The sequence below is a fragment of the Oryzias melastigma genome, linkage group LG10 (genome assembly GCF_002922805.2).
Source record: "Oryzias melastigma strain HK-1 linkage group LG10, ASM292280v2, whole genome shotgun sequence".
Classification (NCBI taxonomy): domain Eukaryota; kingdom Metazoa; phylum Chordata; class Actinopteri; order Beloniformes; family Adrianichthyidae; genus Oryzias; species Oryzias melastigma.
This window is the reverse complement of record NC_050521.1, coordinates 26,865,364-26,884,994: the sequence shown is the minus strand read 5'-3', so window position 1 is coordinate 26,884,994 and position 19,631 is coordinate 26,865,364. Positions and strand designations below refer to the sequence as shown.

The 19,631-nt window shown below is 40.3% G+C and overlaps 1 protein-coding gene across 6 annotated transcripts in view; it reads right to left on the bottom strand.

The window, feature by feature from the left end:
• Nucleotides 1-19,631, bottom strand: part of ppargc1b (peroxisome proliferator-activated receptor gamma, coactivator 1 beta) — a 144,961-nt gene that overhangs the window by 85,916 nt on the left and 39,414 nt on the right. Inside the window, exons 3-4 of one of the 6 annotated variants that reach the window (XM_024260358.2) lie at nucleotides 11,097-11,182; nucleotides 10,461-10,542 (exon numbers count right to left, since the gene is read on the bottom strand). The exons of 3 other annotated variants lie outside the window; for them this stretch is intronic. In XM_024260358.2, coding sequence (XP_024116126.1) covers nucleotides 10,461-10,542; nucleotides 11,097-11,182 — 168 coding nt within the window. Of the gene's footprint in view, nucleotides 1-4,251; nucleotides 4,353-10,460; nucleotides 10,543-11,096; nucleotides 11,183-19,631 lie in introns of those variants that run through there. 2 more of the 6 variants (XM_036213804.1, XM_024260362.2) reach the window with 2 other exon arrangements.

Here is a 19,631-nt window from a genome sequence, read left to right as displayed (position 1 = left end):
CTCTTTGGTGGTGTCACCCAAAACCCAACAAGCTGGCCCCAACTTTGAGTTCTTCCACCACCGTTTTTTGCAGTTTAGGCCACAAAAGATGTCTGTTGGTTTGGACTGCCCTTCACTTGTATTCTGCTGCTTGTTGTTTCTAATCTTGAAGGATCCAGACTGTGAACATCTGAAAAGAGCTGGAAATTCTGCATGATCCAGTCATCAGCTCCTCCATCCTGAAGGTTTTAAAGCCTTTACTGACCCTGATTATCAGGCTTCTTCATCATGAGCTTTGAAAAATAAAGTCCAAGATAGGTCATGGTTAGATAAACTTCTTTTCCCTTTTCTCTGCATCCAACATCAACGCTGTGGACACATGGTTTCTCTTTTGTCTAAAATATTCCATCACTGACCAGAGTCACAATGAAGATAATTGGTCTTATTAATTTGTTGGAGGTCAAAATGTCATGTCAGATGGATGTCACTCTCTTCACGAGAAGTCAGAAGCATCCATGCAGCAACAACATCAGAGTTTTTGATATTTTACATTTAAAGTCTTCATCATCCACATGTTTACATAAGTCTGGAAACTGACAGATTTTTGTGTTTTTGATGCCATAATTTCCAGGGGTTTCCTACAATCAGAGGGACGTTCAAAGATAAACAGAGCTTCCTGGGTTTTCCTGCATCACATAAACAGACCATTGTTTCCTCGATGTCTCCTCTCTTGTCTGTTCTAATGTAATTTTGCTCTTCATCTCATTAAATGTTTCATTCATGTTCTTCTTTGCCCTCTTTCATCTGGCAGTTCTCTCTCTGGTCCCATAGGGTGCTGTTCCCTCACACTACGCAGCTGTGATAACAATGCAATTAAATTTACACCAAAACAGCATCATGCTCTCGTTGCAGCCGACTGCGGTGATCCATGAAAGTCTGCAAAGCCGAGGAGCCTCCATCTGCAGCTGACCTTCAGTCTATGGAAAATGGTTTGATTGCGTTTACTACAATGTGAAAAAGAAACTGTGTTGCAGCAACGCTGAGTTAAAGTCTGTCAACAGAAAATAACCACAGTTTTCTTATTGATCGGATTTGCCATCAATGAAACTTGTTTGCAGTTATCAATCGGTGCCATGGCCTATTTAATAGACCAGTCATACAGGACTCTAATCGATCAGTAGGAAGAGGGGGCCGGTTCAGCCCCCGCTGAGAGAAATCAATAAAGCTCACAGAGTTTTACATTTATCACAGAAAGTTTAGTTGTGTTTACAAGCAGCACGTGAATCCATCCTTTCACCAAGAAATGGTCCTGTGGACTCAGTCCAGTTATAAAAGGAATTTATTTTATTTATTTATTTATTTATTTTTTCAGTGAGAATTTAGGCTGTACACATTCTGTCCGCTTAAAGTGAACCTGAGTTTGTTTGCTCGATAATTCGGAACAAACGCTGGCAAGCACTCTCCTTCCCATCTTCCAAGGTGGTCTCAGTTCATTTTCAATCTGACTGAGCTCTGGTTCGGTCTGAGATTCCCGTCTGAATTCTCTCAATAAAGTCTGAAATATCCTGAGAAGGATTCCAAACCGTAAGGACTTCCATCATTTCCACCTCTTGTTGTTTTGCTCCGCCCTCAATGAGTGAAGAGATCTTTAGTTACGTTGTTTTCTTTACAATCTTTGTTCCGGAACAGGAAAATCCGCTTGATGGCAGTCTAAATACAGACCAAACGCAAGGTTCAGGACTCGATCCAAAACAAATTAAGTGGACTAGATCCAGACCAATGGACATTTCCAGTCTGAAAACACTCTAGTCTGTGTCTGTTCATACCGTCACTGAATCGCACCAGTGCTCACTCTCAAGAGAGCTTTTTTTAGGGCGGTAAGAGTCGACGATGGTCTTATTAGCTAATATTTGGTCTTTGTGAAAAATGTCATCCATTTGCAAAGATAAGTAAAGTCCAAACACAAATCTTTAATCTATCAGAACAGTTTTAAAAAAGGACTTTGTCTTTTTTTTTTTTCCTAACGAAGACAACTTGAACGATAAGGTGAGCATTTCCCTTCTAAAAGACACCAGCATTCTGTAGAGCTGAAAGCATCCTAGCCGTTTATACCACCCAGTGACGGGTTTTTATACTAAAAGGTATTTTATATTTTTATACTATGTTACGTGAAGGCATTTTTAATATTTTTATAGCATGTTACACTTTTATACCTCCCCAGGAAAATCTATGCCTTAGAGGAGAGTCCGTCCGATAGTGGAACCTCAGATCCAAAAACAACAGTGCGGTTTCTGTCCTGGTCATGGAACAGTGGACCAGCTCTACACCTTCTTCAGGGTGCTGGAAGGTTTGTGGAAGTTCGCTCATCCAGTCCATACGTGTTTTGTGGATTTGGAGAAGCCGTTCGACCGCGTTGACGGACTCCGGCAGAGCTACCCTTTATCACCGGTTCTGTTCATAGTCTTTATGGACAGAATTTCTAGGTGCAGCCAGGGACCGGGAGGGATCTGATTTGAAGACCACAGGATTTCATCTCTGCTCTTGCAACTGATGTTTTTTTGTTGGCTTCATCAAGCTAGGAACTCCAGCATGTATTGGAGCGGTTTGCAGCAGAGTGTGAAGTGGCTGGGATGAGGGTCAGCACCGCTAAATCTGAGGCCATGGTTCGCTGCACCGGTCCGTTGTGGTGAGAAGAGAGCTGAGCCAGAAAGCAAAGCTCTCAATTTATCGGTCGATCTTTGTTCCAATACTCACCTATTGTCATGACTGAAAAAACGAGATCCCGACTACAAGTGGCTGAAATGAGCTTCCTCCGGAGGGTGGCTGGGCACTCCCTTAGAGATAAGGTAAGAAGCTTAGTCACTAAGAGAGAGATCGGAGTAAAACTGCTTCTCCTCCGCATCAAGAGGAGCCAGTTGAGGTGGCTTGGGCATCTGGTCTGGATGCCTCCTGGACGCCTCCCTGGGGAGGTATTCCAGTTATATCCTACTGGACGGAGGCCCCGGGGAAGACCAGGACACTGGACTGGGAATGCCTTGGGGGTCGCCCCAGAGTAGCTGGAGGAAGTGGCTAGGGAAAGGGAAGTTTGGGATCTTTGCTTAGATTGATACCCCTGCGACACGGTCCCGGAGAAGCGGGAGATGGATGGATGGAGGAATTCATTGTCACATTAACCCACATGAAGTCCCAGACCAGTTAAAACCAGTCAGGGGAAGCTTCCATGATCTAATAAGTACTTCTCCACTGAAAAGCAAAGCTGTAAATTATCTTCTTGGCAGGAGCAGGAACATGGACACTGACCACTCAAGACGTAGGTTTGGTGACTATTTAGGTATGAAAGACCATGGGGGGTTTCTCCGTCCTGACAAACACTGGCCTGAGGCCATGACCTGCCTCAAAGATTATATTTGTGGAGTCCATTTTACAGAGTTTCGTCTTTGCATGGTGGAGATCCAGAGTATTCTGTGAGACTCTGATCCAACTTTTTATTAAAAGGACTAAAATTAGTTTGAGTTTTGTGGTCACTTTCTTCCTCATCAACGAACATGCCAGAGGTTAGCAGGGGCTTCCTCACACCAGTTCACAGGTTTTTCCGCTTTGTCAAATAGGTTTTATTTAAAAATGAATTACATTTTGACAATATTAGTTTAAAAAGCAGAAATGATCTTTAACTTTTACTGATATTTATGAGAGATTGATGATCATGCTTAGATGTAGAGCTTTCAGTTGAATATTTCAGTTTCTGTTTAACAAACTCAAGTAGGAGATAAGGGAGAGAATCTCCATCCTTTTATTTCTTGCAGATTCCCCCCTCTATAATCCTATTTTCTGCCTCACCACCTCCTTCATGATTGGCTCTCATCTTCCATCATTAACCGGTTTTCTCCATCACATCTTTTTACTGCTACATGCTGCTCTCTTCCTTTTTCCACTTGTTTTCTTGTTTTATTTGCTCCCAAATCCTCTTGTTAATATTAATCATTTTGATATCATTTCTACCCCCATCCCCATCTGTTGAACTACTCCCCCCTCCCCTTTGTCATTTCTTCCTCATCCTCAGTCGCCTTCAGTCCACCCCAGGAGTGCAAACATATGACACTGCAAAGATCGGTCAATTAGGAGGGAATAAAACACACTCCAACGGAGCAGATTGGAGCTCCTGCAGTGGACTGTGGGTGAAATGACGTCGCAAATCTTCCTCAGCCGAGTGGCTTTTAATTCAAGTTGAAAACAGCCAAAGTGATCAGAAGTGGGGATGAGGATGTCACGCACCAGTGGCAGTGAAACGTCCAGCTCTATCCGTCTTTAGGCTAACATTTTCCAAGCTCCCATGAGCAGAACAGTACATCCTGGATCATAAGATCAATGTTCCTTAACTGCAGAAAAAAAGAAAAACAACTTACTTGAGATTGCACAGCAAAGCTGAAGTCAGAAAACTTCCTTTTTGCTCTAACCTTTAATAGGAAAACTTGAGAAATCCAGTTAGCACAAAATACCAAAAACCATGAACAGTTACAGCTTGCACTGCAAGTCTTTCCATTCTTTTTAATGTCATTTTTTATTGTCTGTAACACGAACGGGCTTGGCGTCTTTAGTTTAAGGCAGTCACTCAGACTTGGCATCAAACGTGACTTCTCTTGTGTTTCAATATGGTATCAAGTTCTGAAGAGAAGCATCCTGAAATGCAAGTTTGACTTACCTTGGAATGAATACCAACCGTTGTTTGATGAGGTTGAAAATCAGAACAAATGAAACAAAAAGTTTGAACTCGACAAGCTCCTGCAAATGTTTACCGAGACCATTAAATGACTATGAACCTGCAAAAGTTCATTAAAAGTTTTCTCATTTGAACTGGATCGCAGTAAAACAACAGTTTGTGCATCAGAGAATGAAGTCTCTTCTGCAGTGTTGAAAACAGCTGGTCATTAGCATGAAAGGCTTCAGTTCCTGACAGAGATGATCTCAGGTCATCCTTTTGCTCTTCTTGGGTCGATGACTGCGTTTAGCGAGGGTTCTTGTTTACGGTTAGCGTTAGCAGCCGTGTTGGCGTTCGCCCACATGGTGAATCTGATTACTTGTGGATGTGTTCAGCTTTAGACAGACTCAAGTCTGAGGCTTTTCATGGTAAATGGAGATTGAATTTTAAAGGTTTTTGCTTCATGTCAAACAGTACAGAGAATCCACCTGCCGAATGGTTCAGAAGAACTGACTAAACATAAACCATCTGCATCCATAACACAGTTTCTCTTTGAAAGCCACTGAATGAACTCTTCTTTTTTATTTTATTTATACAGTCAGAAAGGATCAATTTGTGGAAATTGACTGGAATTTGACTCGACAAAACCCCAATCAGTTACATTTGTGAGCAAAGAAAAACTGTTTTAAAAAAGTTGCCAGTGTGGATATAAAGGTGTTACTGAAGCACATGAAGAAAATGTGTGAGCGGCAGACAGAAGCCACTGGCGGAGTCACAGATGTGAGAGGTGCGTTGAGGTTGATGAACAACAAATGATGCATAAATAACAGATGTGCAGAATACAGCCAAACATAAATACAGCTCAAGGAGAATGGAAGTCACAGGCTGATTATTACATGAAGTAGACTTTTATTTGAGTATGTAGTCTATGATTCTGTGTGACCGTATATTCTATATCGTACAAGCCTCATGCGTCATTTACATGTATTTGGATGAATATTTATTGATATGCGTATGTGTTAAGGCTGTCACAATTATTTCAGTAGTCGATTAATCAACGATTATCGTTAATGTGATGTACAATTTTCCGAGGAGGTTAGCATATTGTGTGGTACTGCTAATGCTTGGCATATGGCGCGTTGGCATTTATATGTATAATTAATGAATTTCAATTTCCTCATATAAAAGATAAAAAGCTTAAAGGTCCCAGGTAAGCTTTATGCTAACACAAAAAAGCCATAATTGGCTCTCAAGCAATAAGGTTCCTGATCCCTGCTCTAAATCATCATCTAAACATCCCATAGAAATAGTTAGCGAACAATATTTTTATGAACATGGGTTTGACTTTACTGCATTTAGTAAATAGTCAAATATTCAATAGGTTTTCCTCCATTAGTTTGCAAAAGTGACTTAGGTGGTAGCCTCGGTGCAGCACGCCAATCATGTCTTTAAATCCTTTCTCTTCAACCATTGACAGATGTTTCATTCTTTTCAAAAACACGTTAAGGATGCTCTGTAAGTGTTGTACACCGGCTCATCAACAACCTACAGTCGATGGCACAGACCAGAACTTCATAGCATAACAACAAAGCTTTTTTATCTTTTAACTGCATGCCTTTATTATTTTATTTTTGTGAGTTTTGTAGTGGTTTCTACAGAACCCTGGTGTTTTTTAACTATACAAACTCTCTGGGAATTTTTATCTCGACGGAAGATGCGGCTGCCTCGCTGGACGTAATAAATTTTCTTCTTACAATTTTTTTAAACTGTGGTCCTGGGTTCTCCGTCTCCACACACCTCCAAACTAAACCTGCAGTTTTTTTTTTGTTTTGTTTTGTTTTTTAACTCTGTTTTTATACTCTTGTTTTAGACTTTGTTTTACTTGTGTTTTATTGTGAAGCACTTTGTGATTCTTATCTTGAAAGGTGCTATATAAATAAAGATTATTATTATTATTATTAGATGTTTCGCTGGAGTCAGACATTTCTCTGCATAGATCGTTTTGTGTTTTCGAGCTGAATCTGCAACAAAGTCAGAACAGTGAAGAAGCTGATCTGTAGACAGAACCATAAAACACATGTTTGTGCTTGAAAGCAGGAAAACACAAAGACTAAGTTAATTTGATTAAATCTTCAGTTTAAATATTCTAAAGCAGAAGTAAAAACAAGTTTAAAAAAATGATGATTGTGATTCTCTAAAAGGCTGCAGTTTGTCAGAATTACTGGGGACTGGATCATAACAGTAAAGTGAATTAGATATTATGGAGAAAAAAAGTCCTTATTTTATCTTTGGTTTTTTGAAAATATGAGCACTAGGGTTCCTTTTTAAGTGCACATGTGGTGCCAATGTTGAAAACACTAATACTGCATTTATGGAGAGTTAAATGCTGACAGACAAACCAATAAAACCAAATCCAGAGAACAAATGCAGGGCCATAAATAATCCAGTTTGCCATCATCTCTGCATAAGATTAAAAGAAAATCTGACTCGCATGCAGCCAGGTGGCCCGTTTGGAGCCACGTCTGTGTGAACCAAACCAACATGTGCACGTTCAAAAATGCTAAAATGACACAACATGCAAACACCTGCACATTATCTGGAAACTTCTGAATATCTACGAGGGCTAAGATAAAGAAGAGAATATTTTTAGCTCTGCATGATTTATAATCTCTGCAGAGGCTTATGCTGTTTACATTCAACACCGTGATTACACACAGCGCCACATCTGTCAGCACAGCACCCACACACACTCGCACACAAAGACGTTACCTCACACTCAGTCTCTGTAGTAAATCAATGGCATGTGTGTATCGATCAACCCAGATTGTTTAATGATATCTGTAAAAACGGAGGTTAAACAACGCAGCCAGCAGGAGCGGAGCAAGTCCTGCTAACGCTCTGCACTTGCCCTACCGTGACACAGAGGCTTAAGATGCAATGCATTTATCCTCGTCATCATAGCGGCACGTATCACCAAATGTCAGCCCCCCCTGCCAACCTCTGAGCGTGATGCACAGGACAGCAGAATGAGGGGCAGATGGAAAAGCCCTCTGTGCAGAAGCTGCAGTAATTTCAAGCCAGAGACGGATGTGACATTATTTCCATTACGTTTCACTTTCGACCAATTCCATCGACTGTAAAAACCACTGAGGTAAAATATAAGATTTCATAAAGTTCAATCACGCAAACTAAAAGGGGAGAAAACTCGTCAAGGGTCAACAAATATGGGGTGAAACCTTGAATTTAGGTCATGAAAATGGTTGCATTTAAAAAAATGTTTAAACCATCCAATTCTTAAAAAAATATATATAGTATATAGTACCAAGGTGCTTTTTTATACATCATACAGTAATACTGTTTGACATTTCCAATCATGTTACCATGCCAACCTCATGTTTACGAAATCATTGCTTATAAAATACCTTTAGTAGATTGTCTGCTAATGTCTCGTTTCCATTGAGCGGTCCAGCGGTATTTTGCACGTTTCCATTATAAAAATGAACCAATTAGGCCAGACCAATTGGTACCATTTGTGGTCCCCTGTTAGTCATAGGTCCATAGAAAAATAGAACAGACCAGTTAGGGTGGAGCTTCTGTCGCCACATGATAAAATCCATTGATTGGTGGAAAGGTAGTAAGACAACAGCAAACGTCTGACCAACACTTTTCCTGACTCAAGATCCAAGCAGAATTTTTTTCCTGTTTTCGGCTGTTTTCTTCTTTCACCTGGAATCTTCTTGCAAAGAATATTAAATTCCTTGCAATCAGTTTCCCGCCCTTAAGCAAGGGGGTTAGGGATGGAGACTCGCTGAATCTGCAAATAAGGAGAACTGTTATAGTCGCACCGTCATGAATTCACTGATCTGCACACTGCATATGCCTTAATGGTATGATATCAATGGAAACACTAAAACTGCCCAGACTTTTCTAAACCGGCCAGGAGCGGACCGACCGCTCAGTGGAAACAAGGTACAACTCAACAGTCTTCAGTTAGCTACACTTCTACACATACACCATACAGTTGAGCCATTCAGGTGCAGTGGGTTTTTGGGTTGTCTGGGTCCATGGAGGGTCATAGAGAAGAGTGGTTAAATTTTAAGGGGAGCATGGGTTTATTTATTTGTTTTTAACCTATAACTTACTAGGAAGTCCCATTGAGATAAGATCTCTATTGCAGGCCTATCTTACTGTCAGTTCCCTTTAGGCTCATACGGCCAACTCAATGGACGTCATGAAAATGGAACGTACCATCATCGTGCGTGTAGTAGGTGTATCGTGAAGTATTAGTAAGGCTCATGTAAGTGACATGCACTCATGACGTAGTGTGCCCTTATGTCACACTCTAGTTGTTAGCTAGTAAGGTGTGCATGCGATACGTATGTGCCTGTAGAATGTCAGCCAGACGACCACATAAACTACACTCTGACACATTTTTAGCAGTTTTTCCTGTATCAAAAAATAGTCTGATTGTATTTTTATGGATGTAGTTCTTAAACACTAAAACTTTAGTTTGTTTGCTTTGGAACATGACAAAATAAAAAAAGCTTTGGGCGACTCCTTGGAGATGTATTCTAGACATGTCCACCGGGGGCAGACCCCACGGCACCCGATGTCTCTGGAACGGTCTGGGAACGCCTTGGGATTTCCACATCTATGCTTAGATTGGGAGGGATGAATGGAATCAAATGAAATAATGAAATAGGATGGATGGATGGATGCCTTTGCTAGTTTTAATTAGAGGTAGGTTGTCAGTAAATTTGAACTTGTTTGGTCGTGTTTTTAAGGAAATCACTTGACTAGCTTACTTTATTTAGTTTGTGAGGATGTATTGTAGTTGTTCAAGTATTTTTACAAACTGAAAGTATTTTCTATTCATCTGTTTGTAAGTTTTTGTCATTAATTGAACAAGTGTTAGCCAACTTTCCATGTCTGCAGAAGCTTTTAAAGAAAACTTGCTTCCGTCTTTGATTCACAGCCTACTAACACAAAAATAACAACATGTTAAATGTGATTACATCCGACTAAAGTGATGAATGTCCAGCTGAGACCCAGGATGTAACGATGGAATAACTGAACTCTTAGCCTGTAATGATGCCCATAAATAAAAGGCATTTGTTAAATTTTGCATTTTAAAGGAGAGAAGCCCTCTTGTACATTAACAAGTGTGTCAGCAGGAGATGTAACGCTGCCGAGGCTGTGAGTCGCTCTGATTGGCCGAGCCACTCTTGTATCCGAGTGCAGAGAAGCAGAGTGAGGAAGAGGAGGAGGGAGAGCTGACACTGGCGGCCAACACGTGCTGCTTTGTCACATGACTTTCAGCTCTGAGGCCCTTTCCCTCGCCTCCCTCACCCTTTTTCCACGCTCTCCTTTCTGCTCCGCTCCATTTTCTTCATCCATCCTCTTTCCTCCTCTTCTCCCTCTTTCTTTATTGCCTAATGTCGCACTCTCCTCCTCCTCCTCCTCTGTCCTTCCTCTTCAGGCGCTTGCTCTTTAGCCTTTAATTTCTTTCCTGCACTCTCAGTTTTTCATCACAAATAAGATGCATTTCATTGACTTCAGGACAATAGTATGACAGAAAGAAAATACGACTGGGACGCATTCATCAGCACACCGACTCGCGTCTGTGAAGCGCATTATTCTTTTTCTCTGTTTCAGTAATTTCTCATTTGAATGTAACATAAATCCTATAAGATTTCCCTCTCTCTCTCTTCTCCCCCCTCCTCTACGCAGCAGTCGCTCATCCCGGTTCAGTCACTTAATCTGGTTGGCAGTTGAGTTTACTGACCCTTACTGCGGTGACCCCGCGGGCTGCCCACTTTGATAGAAGAGCACACTTCCCACAGACCTGCAGGACATGCTGCACTCTTCTGTGGGAGGAAATTCAAATCATCATCTAAGATCAAAACATCAACGCTCAGCTCAACTGTTGCATGAAGTGAGGCACAAATCAGATGTTGTGCATTTTCTTTGCATTTGAATTATGATGAAGCCTTAGAACTAATGACTCCATCCAAACCTATGTGATCACATTTGAAAGAAAAAATCATAAACTGATTTGTGAGTTTAGGATCTCCCTCCACACCCAAACCAGATCATTACGCAACACATAAAAACTACAAATATGTATGACAAGTATTGTGGAAATAAATGTGTTTTTTTAATCAAACTGAGTGTATCACTTAAAAATGAGAATGATACTAAAGTTTTTGAGAAATTAAAAAACAAAAATGTGCTCCTTTTAAAAAAGGTTTTGATCTGATAAAAAGATCTCAATGTTCTGCAAACGAAAACAAAACAAAGACAGTCCATGGGAATTAAAACATGAAAAGAATGCTGAAGTTGGATTTTTATTCACACTTTCTAGTCAACAGTTGAGGGGAAAGTTAAAGAAAAATGTGTTAGATTTAAAAGAACTACTGACGGTATATGAGAACTGGACCGAGTGACCTCTCCCCCCTGACATTCCAAACAGGAAGTGGCTCCAAGAATCCAAAATCCCATTAATTTCTATAGAGAAAGAAACAGCTGTTACTCAGTCAGTCTTGCTCTGATATCTTTTGTTAACATCTTCTTGATAATTTTCATTCTTTTTCATATTTTTCTGTAATTCAAGTTATAAACTGACCAATCAGATACTTCAATAAAAGTAGGTGGAGCCTGTTGGCCCCAAAGCCCAACGTTCAAAACGTTTGACAGATTTCGTTCAAGTGGTAGGGGTGTGGCCTTCCATCAAGCTCACTCCTGATTGGTGAAAGTGGTTGCCATAAAAACATAAACTCAGACCAGCTTGGATAAATCACTGTGTACTGATGACGTCTGGCTCCAACATGGCGGCGATCGTATCACAAAAAAAGGCGCCTGAATTGAATTTGAGTCAGAAGTGAGTCATTTTCTATTGGTGATGTCTGACTCGGTCCAGTTCTCACAGACAGTCAATAGGCAGGACTTAATTTCTTTACCAAAACACCTCAAACCAGTTTCTGAAAGTTCTAGAAAGAGTGAACGTCTGTGATCAAAAAGTTTCGGATTTGTAAAAAGTGTAATTAAGATAAAACAGTTTTAACTGAAAACCCAAATTTAGTGCAAATCCAGGAAGTAGCACAATTGTATTTTATTAAAATTGCATTTTCTGTGGGTTCATTAAAGTCTAATTCGACTTTTTTTGTAAAGTGTGACTCAAAAGCCAACTTCAGATGTGTTTGTGAAGCACAGGAACTCAGTTTAGTTCCAGAATTTCAGACTCTCTTCTGAAAAATCCTCTGATTAAAAACCTGCAGGAATGCTTACAAACTGAAAGTCAAACACGTAGGCTAAGCCAAGTATTCATTTTTCAGAAAAGAGTTTTAAACTAAACTAGTAAGACAACAAAAACAGTAGTAAGTGGAGTCCAGAGTCGACAGGCCCAAACAGGTACCACTGCCCACGCAAAGATAAAGAAAGAAGGATTTAAAACCTGCAGCTTCATGGGAAAGAAACTTGTTTTAGATCATTCAATTAAAAGAAAATCTGAATATGGTCCAAATGGATGAGCTGAGACTATTACAGAGACAGAATGTCACGGGAGTCTCTTCAATAGTTGTAAAACCTTTTTAATGCGACTGGCAAAAGATGAAGAAAATAGATGAATATATTCCAGGAAATATGAATGGGTTTTATATAAAGTTTTATTAAGTGTAAGAACCATTTTCAGAGAAATTTAGTGCTGATAAGAGTCTCATTAGATTAGACTGTTTCAGTGTAAAAATATCTACATCAGAAGGAGATCAGAACGGCTCTTCATCAAGGTAACAGACTTCCACCTGCATCAGTTCCTGGTGAAGCTCTTTCAGAGTTTACCACCTTATTTTTTGCTTTTGAACAATTATATACAAAAAAATATAACAAATATAACAAATAATTAATTTGTGTCTCCTTCGCTATCAAGTCCAAACAATATGACCGGGTGCAGAAATGTTCAAACGTTCTGGCCTCCACATTTTAGAAACGTTTCCATGGTTACAAAGCCCTGTGACAGGTCTAAATGACATCTCATTGGGGAGGGACACGTTGTCAAAGTTGTCAAAACGTTTTCACAACACTGTGGTCTAATTTAAATGAAGGTTTGATAAAACATCAAATTAAAATATGTTTTTACATTTTTAATAATTTTTAACACTTTCAACTACTGAGTTTATTCACACAAACATTTTAGAAAGAAACTCGCTTTCCAGGAGGATTTAGAAAGTTTTTACTGTGTTGTGTATCTGTGCTCCAAGCAGCAACAAAAGCCAACAGAGAGAGAAGACTGAGTCATAGTTTGGAGCGAAAGTTGGTCAGAAGCCTCCAGTAATTCTGTGGTAGTTTTTAGTTTAAGAGCAGAAATTCCTGATTGCAAAACATCTGAAAAAAATGCAGTCGGAAGACTTTCATCATCAAGAAGTTGGAGTTGTAACTATCTTCAAGACCTCCATTGGATTAAAACTTAACATGTTCTTGTGGCTTTTTTCTGATGATTGACGACATATAGAGAGAAAATTAAGTTTAAAATTGTGTTTGAGTATTTTTTCATTAAAATTGTTGAGAATCAGAAACAGATGGAAAAAAATGCAGTTTGAAAAAGATTGTATTTGTGACGTAGAAAATACACTGGGTGGGCCACAAGGTCCATGCTCCGCCCCATTCTGATGCATCAAAGGTCCCGCCCACAACTCAGAGGTGAATTTCTGATGAACTCCCGCCGCTCTGCAGTCCAGATTCTTTTTAGATAAAGACCACTAGGAACACTTTGAAAATCGATCAAAAACGATCAAAGAGGGACTTTGATGTGGAGTTTCTGCAGAAAGCAGAAGGTTTATCAGACTTCCTCCAGAGGACAGAAAGACCATTATTCCTGATCTCAGCCCCACAGAACAGGATTGGCGTGCTTCTCATGCCACCAACACAACCCTACCGGCCAACTTGTGATAGATAATCCGTGATCTGTACGGAGCCGCTGTTCCTACAACTGGACGTGCAGTTGGGAAGGCAGTACAGCAAGCCAAAAGGATCAAAAATCACCAGGAAAAGCAGGTATGGCAGCGCCTCATCAGCACAACGGATAATAATAATTATATGAAATATTTAAATGTTCCCACAGTTAGTTTCAATACTACAATTAAGACGAAAAAAAATAATGAAAGTTTAATTTTAGCTTTTTCATTTATGACTTAATTTGGACATTGGGGGAGGGAGGGGACTGCATACTCAACATTCTTTTCTCTCATTTTTTGGTCTCTAGACATGTAAATGTCATCAGAAACTACATGTTTGTACATGTTTGTGTTCAAAGATCAGGCATGTGTGAGTGTATATTTATGCTTTGAAGTTCTATATTTTTGTTTCTCAAATGTATGTTTTAAAGCTTTTTAAAAAACTAATTTTAGGCTTTTATCTTCTTGCTTCATCCTTTTGTTTTTGCACATTTTACTGATCCAATAAAATGATTTGAACCGTGACCCTAAAACCGTGACTTGAACTGTGAATTTTGAATTTAGCCTTCAATTTTGTCTTCAAATTCAGACGACAATACTCTGTAATGTCATTCACAGTTAACGCGGAGCTGCTACCGCTTACAAAGTACATAATGTCACATTTATAATGCTAAAATGTCATGGTAAAACAAAAAGCATCATTACTTATATTTAAATGTCAACTTCTGTGCTTCAGAGCGCATCCACGTGAAGAAAAGTGCTACTCCTAAGCGCCGCTCATCACTCTCACATCAGAGGGATATGCAATGAAAAGTCCCTAAGGGTAACCTTCAATATATATATATATATTTCAGGCACCCCTACCCCTACAAATGCTCCAACAACTGGAGGGATAGGGAGAAGCCATAGAGGTAGCAGAAGAATTCAGATTTGGGTTCCTGTAGACACACCTAATCCTGGGAGATTGGTGCTCTCGTGAAATCTAAAAAGTAGAAGAGGTTGTGCAGAAGAAAGCTGATGACACTAAATATTTACTTTTTCTTCTTGGGACTGGTGGGACTCGGGCTCAGAACTTTGACTTATTTAAATTCTGTTTTGTGAATTTTCAGTCCCCAATGACTGGATCCTTGAAAAGACTTGTACAGTGCTGTTAGAAATGTTCCCATTTAAGCTAAGAGAAGTCTGATGTGACTCCCGTTTCTGAGTCATAGCTGGACCTTCTGGTAAACATTAACACAACTGTGGTGGTGAACCAGGTGCAGGTCGGCGTGATGGTGTCCATCCAGGCGTGAGTGTAAGGGCTGCCTCCCAGCAGCTGGTGTGTACTCTGTGCTGGATGTGTCGCATTCTTGTCGATGTTTCGATGAGCCGATGTCGGGTCAAGAAAACTTCTGCTCTTCAGACCTCAAAGAGGAGGTCCCCTCACGAACACACATACCACACAAACCCAGCGTTTGTGAGTAAATTCTCCTCCAAAGCTGTAACTTTTTCTCCACCTTTGTTTGGATCCTTTAATTATCTCAGCATGTTTATCTGAAGGAGGTGGAGGAGTCAGGTTTACGTCTGGTTAGCATTTACAGTTCCTTCTTGACTGGTTTTGTATTTCGCAGTAAACTCACAGGAATGTTGTAACCAGACTAACAGGCTGTTGAGAGATCTCTGCTTCCAATGTGAATCAAAAAGAAAACTGTTTTGGCTCTAATCTCATCTTAATAACGACACACAGACTGTTGCAGAGGTACGTCTTTCTAGACTGCTTCAACTACACGGTATGTCGCATATTGTGTCAGTCATGTGACCAGTAGGCTTGATGAAACATCCAAATAGCCGATCATCAAACTAAACAGAGTTTCTTCTTTTTCTATTTCCATCCAAACTCCTTAAACACCCTTCTGAGCCCTTTGTTCCAGCTCTGACTTATTCTAATAGACTGCCGCTCTGCTCTGCCTGGTGTGTGGGAGCAGATTAGTCATCTCTTCTGCATCTATAGCTGGAACACAAAGCTGCTTTTTCTGCAGGATCAGGAAAATGTCATCCTGAATAACGCTTCATTTAAAGACTTTTTTATTCTTTTAATTGTCCTGCATGGACGGTGAATTTATCTGATATATTCTGACAGAGTGTTCGCTTTCTTTTCTGTTAGAATCCCTGACAGATCCTGATGACTTGGAGTCACTCATTGCAGCTTAGTTGGGGGGTTTCTGGGAATCATAACAATAAAAAAAATATTGTAATCAAAGAAAAAAATAATTCTTAAGTAATCTGTAAATTCTGCGATTGCGAATCTTCTCACTTCCTTTTAATGGTTGAGTGTGGAGGAGTAACTCACATTTACCATCAGCTCAGAGGCTGAGTCATGAAAACAGAAACCAGAGCAAACCGATACTGTATCTTCTACTGCTTGTAGACGTACAGATCTGGTTCTGATTGTTTTTAATGAGAACCCACATGACCATGCTGGAAACCCACTTCCATGAGTGACGACAGGAAAGGTGTTGTCCAGGAAGAAAGACCAAAAGGTCCATCTTGATAAAAAGGCCTAAAAGAATCACATTACGTCTGTGATTGATTGTGGGATAACTTGCATTCTTTCGGTTTTTTGTTTGTTTTTCTTGTCCGAAAATAACATTTGAGAAAAAATTCCCTACTATCCCATTTCACTCTTCTCTTCCTCATGATCCTCTTGGTAAACGACATGGGTCAAGGGGAGGAGTCCATTTATGTTAAGATGGACAAAACGCACGAGGCTACATCAAAAAAAAAAAAGAAAAAAAGAAATCAGAAAAGTAAACGAGATCTGTTCAGTTTTATTGTAAATTTTGTATCTAGGATATTTTAAGATTTTCCTAATACAAGAATCCACAACATAGAAGCACATTTAAAGTTTGTCAGAATGATCACCAGCATTGAATGCATAAAATTGTGAATTTGGACCCTTCTCTACACAACACACCATCAAACTTGGGAATCCCAACAGAACTAAAATCAGAAAACATGAAACTTGAGATGAGACCAGAGTTCCAGACGGTAACTCAGAAGGAAATAAAACAAGAAGCTGGAGTTTCAGGCACGCCGTTAGCAGATTACTCAGCATCACGACCGCAGCTTTACTGCATTAAAATCATAGCAGTCATGGAGATCTCCCGAGATCACCACAGGAACCAAACACGTGTTCTTTTGCGTGATTTATCTGCAGGAGAACAGAGCCCATGTGCCTCTTCTGGTCTCTTGTCTGCTGTGAAGACACAGCTGCTCGACCACCACAGACAAGTGATCCTGGATCACTTTGTGTGTATGTGCATTTGTTGTTATGAATAGTCTAAATCTAAGCCTGGAGATAGACGTCTTCTGATCCAATCTCGATCATGAATGATCCCAGAACACCCAGAAATCTCAGCTTACGTTCATAAAGTTCTAAACAGCAGAAACATTCCATCATTTTGTGTTAGCACCTTCATTTTAACAGTTTCCATCATTGTTCTACTGTGCATTTGTTCATCTTGGTAAAGTTAGTCGTCTCAGCGTTTGGCCCCTTCCTTGGTGGAGCAGTAAACAGCAGTTCCAGCTGCAAACCAATGGTTCAACCCCCCAGGAGAGCCACTTAAGCGTCAAACAGGAAGTGACATTCATAGAGTCTTTGGAACCGTGAATTTAAACTCCCAACCTTCCAATCTGAAGGCGGACACTCTACCACAAGGCCACTGAGGTAACCATTAAATAAATATATGGTTAATGTTTGGTGTTTAGGTTAAGCATTATGAATACCCGGAGAATAAAGAAATACTTTGTAGTATTTTGTTTTCATTTTGATGGTAACATCAATCATTTGTATCAGATTTCCACCTGGATAAATGCCTGCAGCTCCACCTCAGCATGTTTTTTAATTCTGACCCCTCACCGGCCTCCACAGACAGAACGATGACAAATCTTAAGAGCAATGAAAGAACATCCTCGGATTTCCCATCTGTGTCCTCGATCCAGCTTTCCTTTGCTCAGCGAATCCAGAGGCATCTGCAGGTGAGCGGAGAACCTGAACCCTCCAGGGAGGCCGGCTATCTCTGCGTTCTGCTTACCCGAGCTTTGTTATTCAGCAGTTTGTCATCCTGACTGCTGGAGATGAGGTTTACTCCAAACCATCAGGAGGAGTTTTATTTATCAGTATCTTTGCTGTGTAAATAACAAGAAACTAGAACAAATCCACTGAAGACGAATCTCATAAGCAGCACCTTCAAGGGAGGATCTTTGACCAAAACCGATGATCCATCCTGATGGCGAAATTAAAGGATTAACACTGAGTAATCATGAGTAAGGGAGTTATCCCACTGCTGGTTTTACACTGCAAGTCCCCCTCCATCCTCCCCAAATTGTAATACAAATGTTCAAGAAAAAATGAAAACGGGAGGCTAGCAACAAACGAGCTCTGGGTCATGACTGGGTGTATTCAAAGTCCTGTGAGTATTGGAACATAAATCAAGCGGTAAATCGAGATCTAAACTTTCTGACTACAGCAAAGGATTAAAAAAAGGACTTTTAGAAAACATAGAAATGGATTTCCTTCTTGAAGAATTATGTTTATTCTGTCTCAGAGTTTCTTTGAAGTGAAAATAAAGAGTTGGAATAGAAATGTCTTAATCTTTCAGCAGCTGAACTTGATCTTTGAGTTCAATCTGTTTAATGAAAAAGTGGTAGGTTTAGTGTTTTTAACCTGGTCTGATGGCATTTTTCTGATGATGGAGAACACATATAAAGAATTTAAGATGAAAACTGTGTTTTGGAGTATTTCTTTATTCAAATTGTGTTGATCAGAAACAGATAAATACCCTCAGTTTGAAAACTCTTGTTTGTGGTGTAACAACTGCCATGGGCGCCAAAGTTTCCCTTCTCTGCTCCATTCCAATGCATCCACTTGTAGATAAAAAGATCCCTAAACATCTTTGTTTTCCTCGTCTAAGCTGAAATCTGGATCAATACTGTACGTCTGGAGAGCTCTGATTTTGCCCACAGTAGGGATGGGACACAGAAACCAGTTTTGTTTGATACTAGGCCAATAAATTACAGTTTTAATGGTATCGTTAACTGTACCAGTGTAGGGGCGAAACTGCACATACACGCCGTGCACTACTTTGTTTTGATGAGGCTCAAAAATAAACTGTCTTGAGCAAAAATGTCCAAAGTGTGGCTGTGTTTTTATAAAGTAGATGCAGGCAGCGCGGCTTCTCAGATGTAACAAAAACGTGACTTGTAGGGGCGGTAACATCAATAACTTGTCCAAACACGGCGCAAAAATGTATTTAACTTGCGATGTGCGATATTAGAGACCAATATTGTAATTGTGATCACTTACATCTTATCCCTTTCGGGGTCGCCACAGCGTAACAGCACCCACTGTTTCTCATCAGTGATTTGGCAGAGTTTTTACGCCGGATGCCCTTCCTGACACAACCCTGTACTTGAGGGGCACAGGGACCCAGTTAGGCAGCAGCGTCAAGGGTCTTGAGTAAGGACCCAATCTGGGTGGGGATCAGTGGACAACCCTGGGAATCAAACCCAGGGCTCCTGCGTGCCAGCCCTTCACCTAGCCCACTGAGCCACCCAGCCGCTTAAACCTTCTTGCTGCAGCACGTGTGGATGTGCCATCCTGGAGAAGGTTAACAACCTGTGCAACTTCTGTAGGGTTAAGGAATCGCCTCATACTGCCAGTAGAGATAATTATCAAGCCAAAATCAGCACGAGTGGAAAACCAGCCAAAAAAGATCAAGAGGGAGAAACTTGAAATGACCTCCACATGTAACACCAGTCCTGTTTGGAGGGTTTTCTAATTGTTGCCACTGAAGTGCACCTGTTGTTAATTCCATGAACACCAATACAGCTGAAATTGATTAACGAGGCCCTCAGCTGCTTAACCAACCAGAAAATTATCAGACAGGTTTAATTCAATTCATGCCAGGACCAATAAAAAAGTGATCCTTTAATTTTGGTGAGCATTGTATATAGTTTGTCTTCTCCAT